Raw genomic sequence first — 16,932 nt, forward strand, 5'->3', positions numbered from 1 at the left:
CCAATGCGCACAATGCATTGAAAAATGGACGTTTTTGCCGCGGGCGTCAAAATAATGAACATGAACATTTTTGTCGGACGTTTTTTATTAGTTGTTCACACACAGTTCTTCTTTTGTCACCGTCCTTTCTCCGTTTTTACTATTAAATTCAATGGATTAGTAAGGGCAATTAGTAACCCCAAACTAAAATAATGTGCAAACACCCGTCATGCCAGGGTTCTAAAAACGTCTGTTATTTTAGACTCAAAATAACGGACGTAATTTTAAACGGAGCTGAAAAAAACGTTGTGTGAACATAGCCTTATAAAGACAGTACCAGTTATCAAATATTTACTGATTATATATATATATATATATATATATACATATAATACATATCATATATATATATATATATATATATTTTTTTTTTGTATAAATATATTGTTAGTAAAAGAAATGTACTTGTGCAAATTTGTCACAATCCAGATCCTTTATATGAAATTTTAGGGCAATGGAAAAAAATCGGTATAGTCTGGAGGAAAGCGTGGTGGTAGGGGGGACCTGAGCAAAACCTTTAAATATTTGAAAGAACTAAATAAGATTCAGGAGGGAAGTGTTTTAAATAAGAAAATAAACACAAGAAGATGAGGCCACACTCTGAGGTTAGTTGGGGGACAGATCAGAAGGAACGTGATATGAACGTGATACTGAAATAGTAGATGCTTGGAATAAACTTCCATCAGATGTGGTTGGTAATCTGCAGTGAGTTAACGTAAGTCTGCCTGGGATAATCATATATCTATCCTAAGATAAAAATAAGGGTAGACCAGATGGACCAGAAGGTGTTTTCAGGGCCTTTTACATGGGACGATTATCGTGCAAAATGTCATTAGATTTGTCTAATTTAAGCAATATTTTCTTGTGTAAACGGGGCAACCATCAAACGACAAACAACTTTGTTTGCATGTCGTTGATCACATCTTTTGCGCTGACCTTAATTAATTGTTTGCAAGTCTTTCAGTGTAAACACTCATTGTTCGTAGTATATATTAGAATGCAATAATGATTGTATTAACAACTTTTCGTAGCAATCTATCTTCACATGTAAACACCTATAGTTTAACCCTTAGAGGACCCGGCCAATTTCAATTTTTGCATTTTCGTTTTTTCCTCCTTGTGCTTAAAAGGCCATAGCACTTGCATTTTTTCACCTAGAAACCCACACGAGCCCTTACTTTTTGCGCCACTAATTGTACTTTATAATGAAAGGCTGAATTTTTTCATAAAAGAAACTGCAAAACCAGAAAAAAATTTAATGTGTGGTAAAAATGAAAAAAAAAATGCATTTCTTTTATTTGTGTTTTTTTTTTTTTTCGTTTTTACGCCATTTGCCCTGGGGTAAAACTGACTTGTTATATATGTTCCTCAAGTCGTTACGATTACAACGATATGTAACATGTATAACTTTTACTGTATCTGATGGCCTGTAAAAAATTCAAACCATTGTTAACAAATATATGTTCCTTAAAATTGCTCCATTCCCATGCTTATAACGCTTTTATCCTTTGGTCTATGGGGCTGTGTGAGGTGTCATTTTTGCGCCATGATCTGTTCTTTCTATCAGTACCTTGATTGCACAAATGCAACTTTTTGATCGCTTTTTATTACAATTTTTCTGGATTTGATGCGACCGAAAATGCGCAATTTTCTGCGCACTTTCTAGTACAAGCACTTTGATCTCTCATTGAGATCTATCCTGTATACTAATACAGGATAGATCGATGAGATAGGCACTTTGATTGCTTCCGGCTGCTGCAGCCGGAAGCAATCGAGTGCCGAGCTGGGATCAGCGCCATTACGGCGCTGAGCTTGGCGGCAGCAGGATGTGTGGATTGCTCCTCCGGGACAACGGGCAGCCCCGCTCTGAACACATGTAGGCAGCCCTGGACGTACCGGTACGTCCAGGGTCGCCTAAGGGTTAAAAGAAAGAAAAGTATACCCGTCATGCGCGGTTAAGGGTAAACAGCGAGGGCTCCCGGCGCAAGCCCTCTCTGCAGCCAGTGGTCCCCGGTTGCAATGTGCAGCCGGAGACCCCGGGTATTAGCCGCGACCAATTAACTATTTAAATGCAGCTGTCAAAGCTGATATCTGCATTTAAATAGTGCTTTGCCCCTTACCATGGTGTCTAGTGGGGGAGGGGATCTACCCCCGCGATGCGATCGCGGAGGGGAGATCCCTTGTACTGAGCCAGACGGGGCTCAGTGTCGGAATGACGCTGATCCCGGCTCGGCAATCAGTGCATCTGGTCTGAATATCTGTAACAAGTGTGACAAATGTGCAAAAATAGAATACATCAGGCAAATACTTTTTTACTATAGGGGGGAATAGCATCTTTACAGTCTTTAAAAATCCCCTGCCAGCGCTCAGACTGCTGTATCTATATAGAGGCACACCTTCTATAACTTTTTTCATTAAGCTAAATTCATGGAAATAAAACATTCATCCATGTACTCAATGTCTCCCCTTGTCCTCACAATACAAGTCATCAATTACAACGACTCCAAGTCTGTGTATAGCTTGTCAGTGTCAGTGGTATAAGATATGTAGAGTATTTCTATACTGTGTTTTTTTGTCTTGTAGGGAACACTGGAAGATCAAATCATTCAGGCAAACCCGGCCCTAGAAGCCTTTGGAAATGCCAAAACTCTGAGAAATGACAATTCTTCTCGTTTTGTAAGTTTTGTTTTGCCCAATTTTCAGACTGTGTAACCGCCTTCAGCAATTTATAGACCTCTGGCTTATTGCTTGTACTCTGTAAATAGAGGCTATTTCTAATATCCTTGAAGTGGACCTGTAAAACTTACCTCACAATATTTGCACCAGCTATTTTTGTTATAAACTAATGCAGTATAGCAGTATAATGTAAACTCTCAGAGGTAAGGTGTGCAGATCCAGAGCCCCCGAGCTATCTAACAATATCCCTAATTTTTTTAATTAATAGCAATAAAATTATATATTTTCATGTATAGAACATAATAAAAGATGCAATAAATATGCTCTTTTACACTGCTATCCTTTATAAGTGCCGCAACAATTGCATATAGTGTCTAATTTCTCCAGCGATTTCTAATATCTGGTGGTTAGAGGATCAAATTACATTACGTTATAGGTAATAATAGGCTATTCGAAAAGTTCAACAAACAGAATAAAGAAACACACTGCCTCTTAGTAAAAGCCATTTAATTCAACTCTATTTCAGGGTAAATTCATCCGAATCCACTTTGGCACTACGGGCAAGCTGTCTTCTGCTGATATTGAAATTTGTAAGTTTACAGTGTTCCATGATACCTTTATATCATATGCAAAACAGATTCTCACTATAACCCTTTCACTGCCTGGACATTATTTTGCATTTTGACCTAACATAAGGACCTGCACACATCTGTGACAGAGATTCCATTGGAAGCCTTTGTCACGTATTCCAGAAAATATCTCTGTTCAGTGTCGCTGCAGAGCGTTAGGTAGGATCGCAGCTGCCTGTGAAAACCAAATTAGAGTATGAATTCCCTCTTAGTGGCCCGGCCTGCTGTGGGGAGAGAAACACAAACACAGAGATTGGTGTATTATAGAGTAGTTCTGGAAAGCTCAGTTTATTTATAAGAAAACTTTTCCTTGGGCGGGATGGACAACTTAGGGGCCAATTTCAGCCTTACCATGGACCACCCTTAGGCTATGTTCACACAACGTTTTTACCTCTCCATTTTTGAAAAAAAAAATATATATATATATATCATCCATCATTTTGAGTTTAATATGACATCCTTCATTTTGCTGTAGGATGATGGCAGGGGGACACTGAGGGACACAGGGCACTGAACGGACACTGAGCATCCCTCTGCCATCATCCTCTCCAGCAGCCAAAGCCCGCACAGCTCTGGGAGTCGGGGCGTGACATCACTATTTTATCCATTAAGTGAAATCTTGATGCAGTAGTAAGTGCATACCTTAAAGTGTTACTGTCGTTTAATTTTTTTTTTTTGCAGAAATCAATAGTCCAGGTAATTTTAAGAAATTTTGTAATTGTGTTTATTAGACAAATATGCCATTATCTAAATTCAAAAAGACTTTCCCCAGGTCTCCCCTCCCTCCTCTCTCTCATTCACTGCTCATTATCAGGAAATCTCGACTCTTTTACATGAGTCGAACCCTGTCTGTTCTATGAAGAGGGGAGGCGGAGGAGGAAGTAGGGAGATTAGTCGGCAGCAGAGAACAAAGGATTACACAGTGTGGAACTGTATGAAAGCTGGTATTCAGAGGCCAGAGAGGTCAGTGCTGACTGTCAGAGGAGAGAGCCGGTGATGTAGCTGTAAATTAAAGGCCCTATTCTACGGGCCGACTAAGAGGAGCAAACGAGCACTATTAGCGCAGGGAGCTGCCCGGGTGATCGTTAGATCGTCTGGGCAGCCCGTAGCATACAGCAGCGGTCTGCTGCCGCTGCTCCTATTCCGCGAAGCGACGGCAGCAGATCGTTGCTGTATGAGATGTATGTCTTTCAACATGTTTGAAAGACAAACGACGAAACGATCAGCTGACATGAACAATGTTGGCTGATCGTTGCCTTCTATTCCACGGGACGATTATCGGCCGTAACAGCCGATAATCTTTCCGTGAAATAGGGCCTTAACTCTTTGTTGTCCTGTTTTGGTGCCTCATCTCCCTCCAGCCCTCCCTCTCCATAAGAGAACAATAATGACAGGGGGGAGAGCTTCAAACAGTTTTTCATGATAAAAATGCATTTTTCGGCTAATAAACACAATTACAAAGTTTCTTAAAATCACCTGTACTATTGATTTCTGCAAAAAAAAAAATTAAACAACAGTGACACTTTAATCTATTCTGATTTCCTTATTCTATACTCAACACCATTAACAACTTCTTGAGACCATCCAATCCGTCTAACTTCTCTCTTTATCAAGACTTCTAACATAAGCCTTTCAGGATGTGTAAACAGTTAGAACATAACTTTTATTTCATATTCACAATAAAATCCAATGTAATGTGCAAGACCGAAACTAGCAAACTGTTTACACCTTAGGTGTATTGCCTGCTATCACTATTCTGCTAACACATTCAGTAAAATGCCAGGCACCATGCCAGAAACCCAACAGTCACTATAATCCATAAAGTACCGTATGTCAGCTGCCATCTGTCATTTATTGGATCCGAAACTGCCGTCATTTTGGTTTCTGTGATGATGCAGAAGAACTAGGAAAATCCCAAACACACATGAGAGTAAACCAAAAAGGATGCATGAGTACATTAATGGTATCTGCTATGATTTCATCATTTTTTTCCGAATACAGTTGACAACATAAATTGTTACAATTTAAGAAAATATATTTTCAGATCTACTGGAAAAATCCAGAGTCATTTTTCAGCAGCCAGGAGAAAGAAGCTACCACGTCTTCTATCAGATAACCAGCGGAAAAATGCCTGAACTAATAGGTGAGAAGCAATTCATAACAATGTAACAATACACCACCTTATAACTATAACATATAACTAGAAGTAGGTTATCTAAAATGTTATCTGTAATGGTTAACAATTAGGTCTATTCTAATACATCATATATGATGTAGGGACACCGCTCAGTTTTACACGCTTTAAAGGGTACCTGTCATTATAAAAAACTTTTGACATGTCATAGAAACATGTCAAAAGTTTTGATCGGTCCGGTTCTGAGTGTTCAGACCTGTACCGATCAGAAGATAGAGCTGGGAGAAGACACCTTGCAGCTCATCCATTCTCCACTCTCAATTGAAAAAAAGGAGTCACAGTTATAATGGACTCCTATGAGCCCAACTCTTTTTTTAGCCGATCAGTACAGGTCTGAGCATGTCTCTGTGACATGTCCAAAGTTTTTTATATTGACAGGTACACTTTAAAGTCATAGCAGAATAATGGTGGGTTTATGATTTCCATTTGTCTGGTGCGTTCAGGCATCATGAAAATACAAAAGGTCTCAGTTTGCCAGCCGTTCAGCCCCATTGTGTTTGTGGTCCATTTTCTAAACAGAGGAAAAATTTGTGCACGCAGTAATTTTCACCCTGTTAAAAAAATAAAATATACACTACCAAACATTCAAATTTTTCTCTTAAAGTCAATGTGATAGAATGTTAACAGATGATGCAGCTCTCTCTATCAGTTTATCATCAATTTAATTCAGATGTGTTCAACAACATGAATGGATCTGTAATAAAGCGGGGGCACAGATATTACAAGCCTTAAGAAAAATTACATCATATATATCACATACTTTACTTATTAAAGATTTCCCATGGCCAGTGATGGTTATTTCAATGCAACCGAGGCAACATGGAAAGGGGGGGGGGGGGGGGGGTCTATGGTGTCAATGCACTTTTGTTGTTGAATGTGAATTAAGTATTTTAGCCTATAGACAGAATATGAACAGGTTATAGCATAGGCAGGAGCACTTAACTGACTAAAACTCTGCTGTTTTTTGTTACAGATATGCTGTTAGTGAGCACAAACCCTTATGACTTTCACTTTAGCTCACAAGGTGTTGTTACAGTGGATAACCTAGATGATGGGGAAGAATTAGTTGCAACTGATGTGAGTAGTGACCATTCAAATGATAGAATTTTGTAAAAGTTAAAAATGATAGAACCTTGGCAACTAAACCTTATGCATACATTTCCACAGCAAGCGTTTGATATATTGGGGTTTATATCTGAGGAAAAGTATGGTGCCTACAAGCTGACTGGTGCCATAATGCATTTTGGAAATATGAAATTCAAACAGAAACAAAGAGAAGAACAAGCAGAGCCCGATGGCACTGAAAGTAAGTTCATCATTACCAGAACATTCTTTTCTGATCCATCTAGTGAAACCTCTTTGAAATTAACCATCTGAATTTGCCATATACCATTTTTTTTTCTAAGAAGATGGCCTGTATTCACAAGATATTATGGAAGTCAAAAAGTCTGAGGGTCCTAATAAATAGGAGGGCTGCACGAACCATCCCCTATTACATGCAGTCAACAAATAATAACTCTTTGACAGGTTATATTGGCTCAACTGACAAAGGGGCGTTTATTTGTTCATTAGCTGATTGTTGGTCCTATAATGCAGGGCGATATTAGTCTGTTTGGCATAGTGTCTGTCAGAAGATTAACTGCACCTTGCTTATTGCTAGTTCATTTATTGAGTTCTAGCTGCTATATATGCAATAATGTGAATATAAATTATTTGGAAAAAATATTCTAGTATTTCTGTTCACTGTGTTCATATAACACTTGAATTGTTTACTCAATATCACATAGTATACTCCTACACTAACTACAAAATGGCCTGTCCCACGGCCTACACAATATACCTACAAAGGAGGACACAAATTTAATCAATATACGTAATCTTTATTAATGAATTACATAAAATACATGATTCACAGTAATCCTGCGTTTACATGGAGCAATAATTCCCCCGATCGTATGATTAACAATTTCGAAGTAACGATTTTTTATATAACGATCAGCGTTTAGACGGAACGATATATCGTACAGAAAAATCGTTTTGTGACCGCTTAAGCCTATCTCGCACATAGGTTAAATCGGTTAACGACTGTTTACATGGAACGATCTGCGAAATTTTTGCGAACGATGATTTAAGAACATGTTGTAAGATCAAAATGAACGATTTCTCGCTCGTTGTTTGATCGTTCGCTGCATTTACACGTACGATTATCGTTCAAATTCGTTCGTTATTGTGCAAATTCGAACGATAATCGTTCCGTGTAAACGCAGCATTATAAAAGCCAATAGCCATGCACATGGGACCAATTGACACACAGCATAGGTAAAACAGTATTGCACAAGAACAAAGTAAAACTATTACACAGCAGTCTGCTGGAGATCACAGTTCATTGCACAATCCCCCTTGTCTATTCTGTTACACAAAGCCACTTAGCCCAAATGTAAACAAAAGGAGGTAGAATTGCATATTGGTCACATGACTTGTGGTCTGAGGTGTGTGCACGTTCCCCTGGAAGTTTTTTCCAGGAGGTGGAAAAAGGTTCACATAGACAAAAAGTACATAGAAAAGGACACTGTTTTAACGAAAAAAAAAAATATTATATATATATATAATTTTTTTTCCAATTGACTCCAATAGGGGAGTGTTCAAAAACACGTAGTTTTCAAAGAGAAATATGAATGGAAAAAAGTGGCCTCACTTTTTTTAGCAGGTTTTTGAATGGAAGGCCAAATCAAAATCAGTACCAAAATCTACACAGCAGATTCCACAGCTAAATCATTGCTTATTGGTTAGAAAATGTTGTTTATATGTTTCTGTGTGAGGGCAAGTGGGCATATAGATTGGTTAAAATCTACTGTATTATAAATTAGAAATCTTCTTTTGGTTTTGTTTTTCTTTTTAATAAATAGCAACATTTGTGTTCTATATGATAATGGAACAAACATCTTCAACTAACAATGTACTGTATGCTTTCATTTATATTAGATACAGATAAAGCTGCTTATTTGATGGGCATTAGTTCCTCGGAGTTGGTAAAGGGGCTGATGCATCCCAGAGTGAAAGTGGGCAATGAGTATGTGACCAAAGGACAAACTGTAGAACAGGTAAGAGCAGCCAATCAAAGGTTACATATGCAAGATCTATAGCCCGTACATTAGCTTAAAGGGAAACTATCAGCAGGTTAGAAGTAACTAACCTGCTGATCGCTCCTTATAGGGCGCTGGGGCGGTGCGGTGCATAGGAGGCACCAAAAGGACCTATGTGCATAAGAATTATCTCAGAAATGGTGCAGAAGATGAAGAAAGTTGCCCTCATCCTCAGTGCTCTGTGCCCTATAGGGAGCACAGGGCACTCCTTATTCTCCCGGAGAACAAATTCAGTAGTAGAAATACACCAGTTGCTTAACAAGCTATCCCGTGCTGTACTTGCTTGGTTAAACTTGTCCTTGACATTATAATCCTTATATTTTGCTCTCTAAACTCTTTCTCTCCTAGGTTGTTTATTCAGTCGGTGCTTTGGCTAAAGGCATCTATGACCGAATGTTTAAGTGGCTTGTGATCCGGATAAACAAAACACTGGATACAAAGTTACCCAGGCAGTTCTTCATCGGTGTGCTTGACATTGCTGGTTTTGAAATTTTTGATGTAAGTCATATATTCCAAGAATCTACAAAACGTCACTGAGTACCCCAAAAAGAAAAATATTATTCACTCATAATTAATAATTGCCTAATTAAGTTTGTAGAAGTTAAGTGTAATAGAAGGGAGTCCTTCACTCATAACTGACCTCTATTAAATCTCTCCTCCCAGAGGATTCTGCTTGTCCATGTATTGAACAAGTGCTATGTATTGCTTTATTTCCTCTCCTGATAAGTCTAGACTAATACCAGTAGGGGATCCACAGAGAATAAGAGCAAATGTGACAAAGAAGGCTAGGTTCACATCTGCATTCTTCTTTTTTTCTTTTTTTTTTCATTAAAAAAAACCAAAAAACTGGAGGATCCTCTGCATACTGGACACCAATGGAACCCGACGGACCCTACTGACTTTTAAGGGGTTATCCAGTGCTACAAAAACATGGCCACTTTCTTCCAGAGACATCCCCACTCTTGTCTACAGCTTGGGCGGGGTTTTGCTGCTCAGTTCCATTGAAGTGAATGGAGCTTAATTGCAAACCGCACCTGAACTGGAGACAAGAGTCATGTTGTCTATAAAGGAAAGTGGACATGTTTTTGTAGCACTGGATAACCATTTTAATAAGGTCTGTTGGGTTTTTGGCATGGTATCCATCATTTGACTGGGGGAAAAAATGCTACATATGTCATTATTTTGCCTGGTCTTCTGGATGGAATCTGGATGGAAATTAGTTTTCTATTTAAAAGCGTTGATTGTATTTTGGAAGACAGCTTTGAAATGTACAGTATGCCAAATTTTATGTTGTGTTTGCATTAGCATGGTATTATTTCATATACTATTTGCTGGCCACATGCTGCATCCTTTCAGGTGTAGATTCTTTGAACCTACATTACATAAAGGAAAAACGCTCTAAACAGGCAAAAAAGCTACAGTTTGAATTTCACTACCCCTTTATAGTTCAAATTAGTGAATGTATTGTGATAGCAGTATTGTGTTTGGGGGGGGGGCGGGGATTAGATAAAGGTTGTTCATATTATAATTTATGTATTGAAATGATACATGCTTGGAAATTTTTCCTTTGCTTTTATGATAATGTAAAATAAAAGGTAAAAAAATGTATATATACACATATATAGGCACGCAAGTAAAAATCTAATAACTTATATTTGTGCAGTTTAACAGCTTTGAACAACTTTGCATCAATTTCACAAATGAAAAGCTGCAACAGTTTTTCAACCATCACATGTTCGTGTTGGAACAAGAGGAATATAAGAAAGAAGGCATCGACTGGGAGTTCATTGACTTTGGGCTTGACTTACAGGCCTGTATTGATCTGATTGAAAAGGTAATGATGATATTTTATACCAAAATTACACCAAATTTTATATTAATATTTTAGTATTACTTAGTATATTTTGTATTATATAATCTATTGCATATCTATTTATCTGCATTGGATATCCTTTATATATTTCTTTTTATATTTTGTGTGATAGCCTCTGGGCATTATGTCAATACTTGAAGAGGAATGCATGTTTCCTAAGGCTACAGACATGACATTTAAAGCCAAACTTTATGATAACCATCTTGGAAAATCACCTAATTTTCAAAAGCCAAGGCCTGACAAGAAGAGAAAATATGAGGCTCATTTTGAGCTTGGCCATTATGCTGGAGTGGTAAGTTATTCTATAAATACCCATTTGTGTAATGCTCTTATAGCACTATCTCTTATGTTTTTATTTGCTTTTCATCCGTAGGTTCCATATAATATTGTTGGTTGGCTGGAAAAAAATAAGGATCCACTTAATGAAACAGTTGTGCAACTCTTCCAAAAGTCATCCAACAAACTTCTGGCCTGTCTGTTTGAAAGCTATATCAGCTCAGATAGTGGTTAGTACCATTATGCCTATTATTTATGTATTATAAAGTCATAATAATATAAAAGGGTACTCCGGAGAGAAACTATTTATTTATTCATGTATTTAATTACATAAATATTACATTGCTTTAATAAAGTTATAATACTGTAAATAAATGTATAATATTTAATTTATACATCAAATTATGTTGCATGGCAGCACAGGCACCTCTGCTGCCACCAATGTTCAGGTCGGGAACATCACTGGATTAGAGTGGGGAACCATGTACTGCAGGGTTTAGACAACCCTGCAGTTCCCAGCATGAATGTTGCTAGCAGCAGAGGGGACTGTGTTGACCCTTCTTCTGTCACTTAAGATCAATTAACCCATAGCTGCACCAGGACGTTACTGAACGTCCTCGTGCCGCTATGGGAGTTCAGAGGGGGGTCGCGCGGCGACCCCCCTCTGAACTGCCGCGATCCCGGGTGCCGCATGTAGCCCGGGATCGCGGCTATTAGCGGGCACGGTCCGATCGCTGTGCCCGCTAATTAAGTACTTAGAAGCAGCTGTCAAAGTTGACAGCTGCTTCTAAATACTTGCTCATATCCATCCCTGGTGGTCTAGTGGGGGGATCGCCCCCCTGCGGCGCGATTGCGGGGGGGCAATCCCCGCATCCATCCCGGGCCGGGGTCTGCGCCGTAATGGCGCTGATCCCGGCTCGGCATTCTATTGCTTTTGGCTGCAGCAGCTACTATACTGCATGGATCTCTATGAGAGATCAGAGTGCATATACTAGAAGTCCCCCAGGGGGGCTTCTAGTATATGTGTAAAGTAAAAGAAAAATGTATTTTTAATAACACAAAATCCCCTCCCCTAATAAAAGTCTGAATCACCCCCCTTTCCCCATTTTATAAATAAAAATAAATAAATTCATTAATAAACAAACATGTTTGCTATCGCCGCATGCGTAATCGCCCGAACTATTAATTAATCATATTCCTGATCTCACACGGTAAACGGCGTCAGCGCAAAAAAATCCCAAAGTGCAAAATTGCGCATTTTTGGTCGCATCAAATCCAGAATAATTGTAATAAAAAGCGATCAAAAAGTCATATATGCGCAATCAAGGTACTGATAGAAAGATCACATCATGGCGCAAAAAATGACACCTTACACAGCCCCATAGACCAAAGGATAATTTTTTTCTGGTTTCCCGACACATTTTAGGCAAAAATTACATCTGCCATAGCAAAGTACAATTAGTTGCGCAAAAAATAAGGGCTCATTTGGGTCTCTAGGTGGAAAAATGCAGGCGCTATGGCCTTATATACACGAGGAGGGAAAAACGAAAACGCAAAAATGAAAACTGGCTGTGTCCCCTAAGGGTTAATGTATAAACAAATAAGTATTCATTTATTTTCATGAAGTTGTATTACAAGGTAATATAACTTTATTAAAGCGACTCTGTACCCACAATCTGCCCCCTCCAAACCGCTTGTACTTTTAATCGAAGATCTGTCCTGTGGTCCGTTCGGCAGGTGATGCAGTTATTGTTCTAAAAAGCAACATTTAAACTTGCAGTGCTGTGTCAAATTGGTGTGGCCTAGAGTGTCTGTGCCCTAGGCCTGCACCGCCTCTCCATCCCTCCTCCCCACCCTTTTCATTATTAGGAATGCCCCAGGGCAGGATTTCTCCTATTTATCACTTGTCTGAACACTGCATATGTGCTGGATTGGTAAGGCACATGTTCAGTGCTCAGACAAGTTGTGATTAGGAGAAATACTGCCTGGGGCGTTCCCAATGATGAAGAGGACGTAAAGGAGGGACGGAGAGGCGTAGCAGGCCTAGGGCACAGACACTCTATTTGACACAGGGCTGCAAGTTTAAAAGTTTTTTTTTAGTACAATAACTGCGTCACCTACCGAAGGACAGATCTTGGATGAAAAGCAGCCATCTGACGTTACAAGTGGTTTGGGTACAAGGTAACTTTAAAGCAATGTATTGGAAAAAAAACCTCTGCAGAGTACCTCTTTAAAATGACTCTGTACCCACAATCTGACCCCCCCCAAAGCAGCTATCCAAAGGTACAAGTGGTTTGGGAGGGTCAGATTGTGAGTACAGAGTCGCTTTAACCTCAGAGTAAAGAATTTCAGGGGACACTTACTGGATGTATGTAGGGTTACTCTAAGCAGATCTCAAAATAAACGAAGAACAAGCAGAGAGAATAATGTGCTGCGATTGCAGTTAAAAGTAACAAAATAACAATAACTATATTTTAATTATTCTCTAAGGTGGATGCACACAATTAAAAAACTGCATACAGATTAATATCCACCCGCGAGCCATGATAAGACCCATGTGTGATGCTGTAGAAGCACCTGTGAATTTGGTCAAAGGGCCAGAAAAACACTTCAAGAACTATATCAATGCTGAATGGGAATGGTGCTAACTAGAGATGAACAAACTTACAGCCATAGCCTATATTAATGTTTTCCAAGTAGCCCAAGAGCTGCTCCAGGCTGAAGAAATCAAATGCCGAGTGATCGGGTTTGTGCAAACCCAAACTTGCTGTGAGGTTGCTCATGTCTAGTGCTGACTATAGTAACTTTTTCCTGTAACTTCATGAACTATAAGGAGTCAGGTATGGAATCCTACAGCAATGTCCTGTACTTATATCTCCACACACAGATCTCCATCCATCTCTCAGCAAGCAATACTATCTCTTCCTGCTTCCTGTCCCATGTGCTTTTCTCTTAAAGAGACATGAATGCTTGTTATATGTTACAATTATTACAACTGGAAATTCCTGAAATCCATTTATTTGCTACCTAATTCAGATGGGAGTTATGTTAGTACTTTAAATGATTCATTGCTTTATCCAGTATTGTTTTAACTTACAGCTGACCAAGGTGGAGAGAAGAAGCGCAAGAAGGGAGCGTCATTCCAAACTGTGTCCTCTATGCACAAAGTAATTCTTTTTTTTTCCCCTCTTATAACTTTGTTTATCCCCCTCCTAATTTCATTTGCTCCAAAGCAGATTAAATTGATCCATGATCGCTTCTGCTTCCTAACTGGACAGATTGATATCCATGTAAAGCAATACAAATGTTCTGTTTTTAGTAAAGTAACCCCCCCTGTACTGTTTTCTCACCCATGGATTTAATTACTTCCTGATTTCCTCTCTGAAGTGTGGCCCTGTTGTCTTTCCCACAATCCCCCTTGATTGCAAGCTAAGTGGAGACCATCTGCTAGTACTTCCTGAACACTGCAGTTAAACTGAGCATGCCTGACCCACCTTGGTGGCTCGTAACCAAGGGCAACAGGTTATCAAAACAATACAGGCACATGTGAGATTACTAAATCTATATCTCTCGAACAGAACAGTTTTAGAAATGCTTGTACACTTGAAATATGTTAAATTTCACATAATGCATCAGTTTAGATTTCTTAATGACACAACCCCTTAAAGGGTAGCTTCACACGTACCGTATCGCTACGTTTCTATCGCTGCGTTTTTGGTGCGATTTTTACATGGCAGTTTTGAAAATCATGTGAAAATCAAAACGCGCATGTAAAAAACGCAGCGATAAAAACACAGCGTTAAATACGCAGCGATACGGTATGTGTGAAAGGGCTTTTACTATCTGAATAAATTGTAAATTGTTACCTTTTATATATGTTTTATTCAAAAGCAATAATCATCCCTCACTAATCCCTCACTAATTTTTTTGTTAAAATAAATTATTTTTATTTTAGGAAAATTTGAATAAATTAATGACCAATCTTAGATCAACAGCACCACATTTTGTACGCTGCATCATTCCTAATGAAACCAAGACTCCAGGTAATTTTCCCCATCACTTCCCCCATAAAGCTTATGTCAAAATTGTAAATAATGCTTTGGAAGCATGACCACAACTGTGTTTTATGTTAGGTGCTATGGACCCATTCTTGGTTCTTCACCAGCTTCGTTGTAATGGTGTATTAGAGGGAATACGTATTTGTCGCAAAGGCTTTCCAAACAGGGTTTTGTATGCCGACTTCAAACAGAGGTATGTTATCAGTCATACAGAATGCCTTATGTTAAATGAATGTCCAATAGCCATGGTAGAAGTATAGATACTTCAGTGGGCATGTCCTAGAGACTTTTTGATCAACCATGCACTTCTCCCTTCTGGTGTAGTGTCTAAGTTTAAAAAAGACATGTGATCACTCCAAAATGTTTGTTTTTGCATCACCTTCAGTCTCAGGTGCTTAACTGTGTTTATTTTCTTGCTACACCCCCAGTTTTTAAAAAAAAAACAACAATATTTTATTAGACATTTTATCAATAAGATACAATACATTGAGGCTGTTAAAGAGATTCATCTAAGACATTTTGTGTCACAGATAACTTTTTCTCTGATCACACCCAACCAATTTACAATGGGGGACATTTATGAAAGATATGCCCGTGGCGTACGCCATGGAGAAGGTGCAGATTTGCCCCTTCTCCCTGGTGTACGCCTGCCGTATGCTCCACTCGCCCAATGGGTGGGCTGGGGGAGCTTGGAGGGCCATGACAAGGCGGGGAGCAAGCGCTGCCTCCTCCCGTGCCTCATATCATTATTTACACCTCCTCGCAGGCGTAAATCATGATTCGAATCTACACCTGCTGAAGGCAGGTGTAGATTTAATACGCCGGGCGACAGTTCAGGCTGTGCCCGGCTGGCCGGATTCCCTAAGAGGCGTGCGCCTCTTAGTGAATCCTGTCTGGGGAAAGGGGCGGGGCCTAATAAAAGAGCGGCGTACTTGTCTGCTAGTCTTCATAAATCCCCCCCCAATATGTGTAATTTTATATATAACCAGGTATTAGAAATTTGCCCCGGGTGCAGGAGACCCTAGCTTCACCTCTGCATTCTAGTGATAAAATAGGAGAGATTTATGTGGTTTGCACCATAGTTTAATAGATACTGTATGTATAAAACAAGGTTAGTCTTGAAGAACAATGGCGCAAAGATAGACACAGTTGATAAGTTCTCCCCTATGTTTGCTGTGTATAGAAGTAGCACCCACCACCTGTTTAAGATGAACTACGCAAAAAGAAATAAATCAATAGAAAAATAACTAACTTGGTTACCATAAGATCAAGGCCACTAAACTTGGTAGGAGACTTTGTATTCTTTCCTTAATTTAATATTTTAGTCTACCATTTAGTCCAATAGAACTTCACCTAAGACAGTTACTTTTGTCTGACATGAGAGGGGCAGCTTTTAGCAGTCCATCCAAGCCATCTTACTCGTCGCCCCATGCTGTGTAAAAGCTAGAGGTATACCTTATTTGACCATGACTAATCTAATTTACTGATTTGTTTTGAAAGGTACCGTATTCTGAATCCTAACGCCATCCCGGAAGACAAATTTGTCGACAGCAGGAAAGCATCTGAAAAACTTTTGGGAACTTTGGACATTGATCACACTCAGTATCGATTTGGGCATACCAAGGTTATAATTTTTATTTATAAATGTTAAAGCTAACAATTTATGCAATATTTTTTTGTTGGAGATTCGCAAATTAATCTTTATTTCGCAACAAATAATGTATCTGATTTTATATAAGTTACTGTGTGAGGTGCAGTTCCATCAGGTAACAAAAAGTTAGATTAATATTTTACAGTGTTCCCGGATGGATGTATTTTTGTGTATATTCCTCAATATTAAAATTAAGCTCCTAAACCCTTTATGATGTACATATATGTCAAGGAATTCCTTGTGTTAAGGCGCCATGCCATACACGTTTGACATGGTGACCGAGAAGCCTTGGAAAATCACTAATCCCAGCTATTTAAGCTCTCAAATGCTGTTGTCAATAGCCCCATCCCTCTGGCAGCATTATAATGCCTCACTATGCAATCCCTATCAAAA

General features: G+C 39.0%; 1 protein-coding gene across 1 annotated transcript in view; it reads left to right on the forward strand.

The window, feature by feature from the left end:
* Positions 1-16,932, forward strand: part of MYH15 (myosin heavy chain 15) — a 45,259-nt gene that overhangs the window by 9,059 nt on the left and 19,268 nt on the right. Inside the window, exons 9-22 of the mRNA XM_069971096.1 lie at positions 2,623-2,715; positions 3,242-3,305; positions 5,389-5,487; positions 6,512-6,615; positions 6,706-6,844; positions 8,521-8,639; positions 9,030-9,179; positions 10,345-10,515; positions 10,667-10,846; positions 10,928-11,060; positions 13,930-13,997; positions 14,786-14,873; positions 14,964-15,081; positions 16,389-16,512. Coding sequence (XP_069827197.1) covers positions 2,623-2,715; positions 3,242-3,305; positions 5,389-5,487; positions 6,512-6,615; positions 6,706-6,844; positions 8,521-8,639; positions 9,030-9,179; positions 10,345-10,515; positions 10,667-10,846; positions 10,928-11,060; positions 13,930-13,997; positions 14,786-14,873; positions 14,964-15,081; positions 16,389-16,512 — 1,650 coding nt within the window. The remainder of the gene's footprint in view (positions 1-2,622; positions 2,716-3,241; positions 3,306-5,388; positions 5,488-6,511; positions 6,616-6,705; positions 6,845-8,520; positions 8,640-9,029; positions 9,180-10,344; positions 10,516-10,666; positions 10,847-10,927; positions 11,061-13,929; positions 13,998-14,785; positions 14,874-14,963; positions 15,082-16,388; positions 16,513-16,932) is intronic.

Source organism: Dendropsophus ebraccatus, chromosome 5 (assembly GCF_027789765.1).
Source record: "Dendropsophus ebraccatus isolate aDenEbr1 chromosome 5, aDenEbr1.pat, whole genome shotgun sequence".
NCBI classification, from domain to species: Eukaryota; Metazoa; Chordata; class Amphibia; order Anura; family Hylidae; genus Dendropsophus; species Dendropsophus ebraccatus.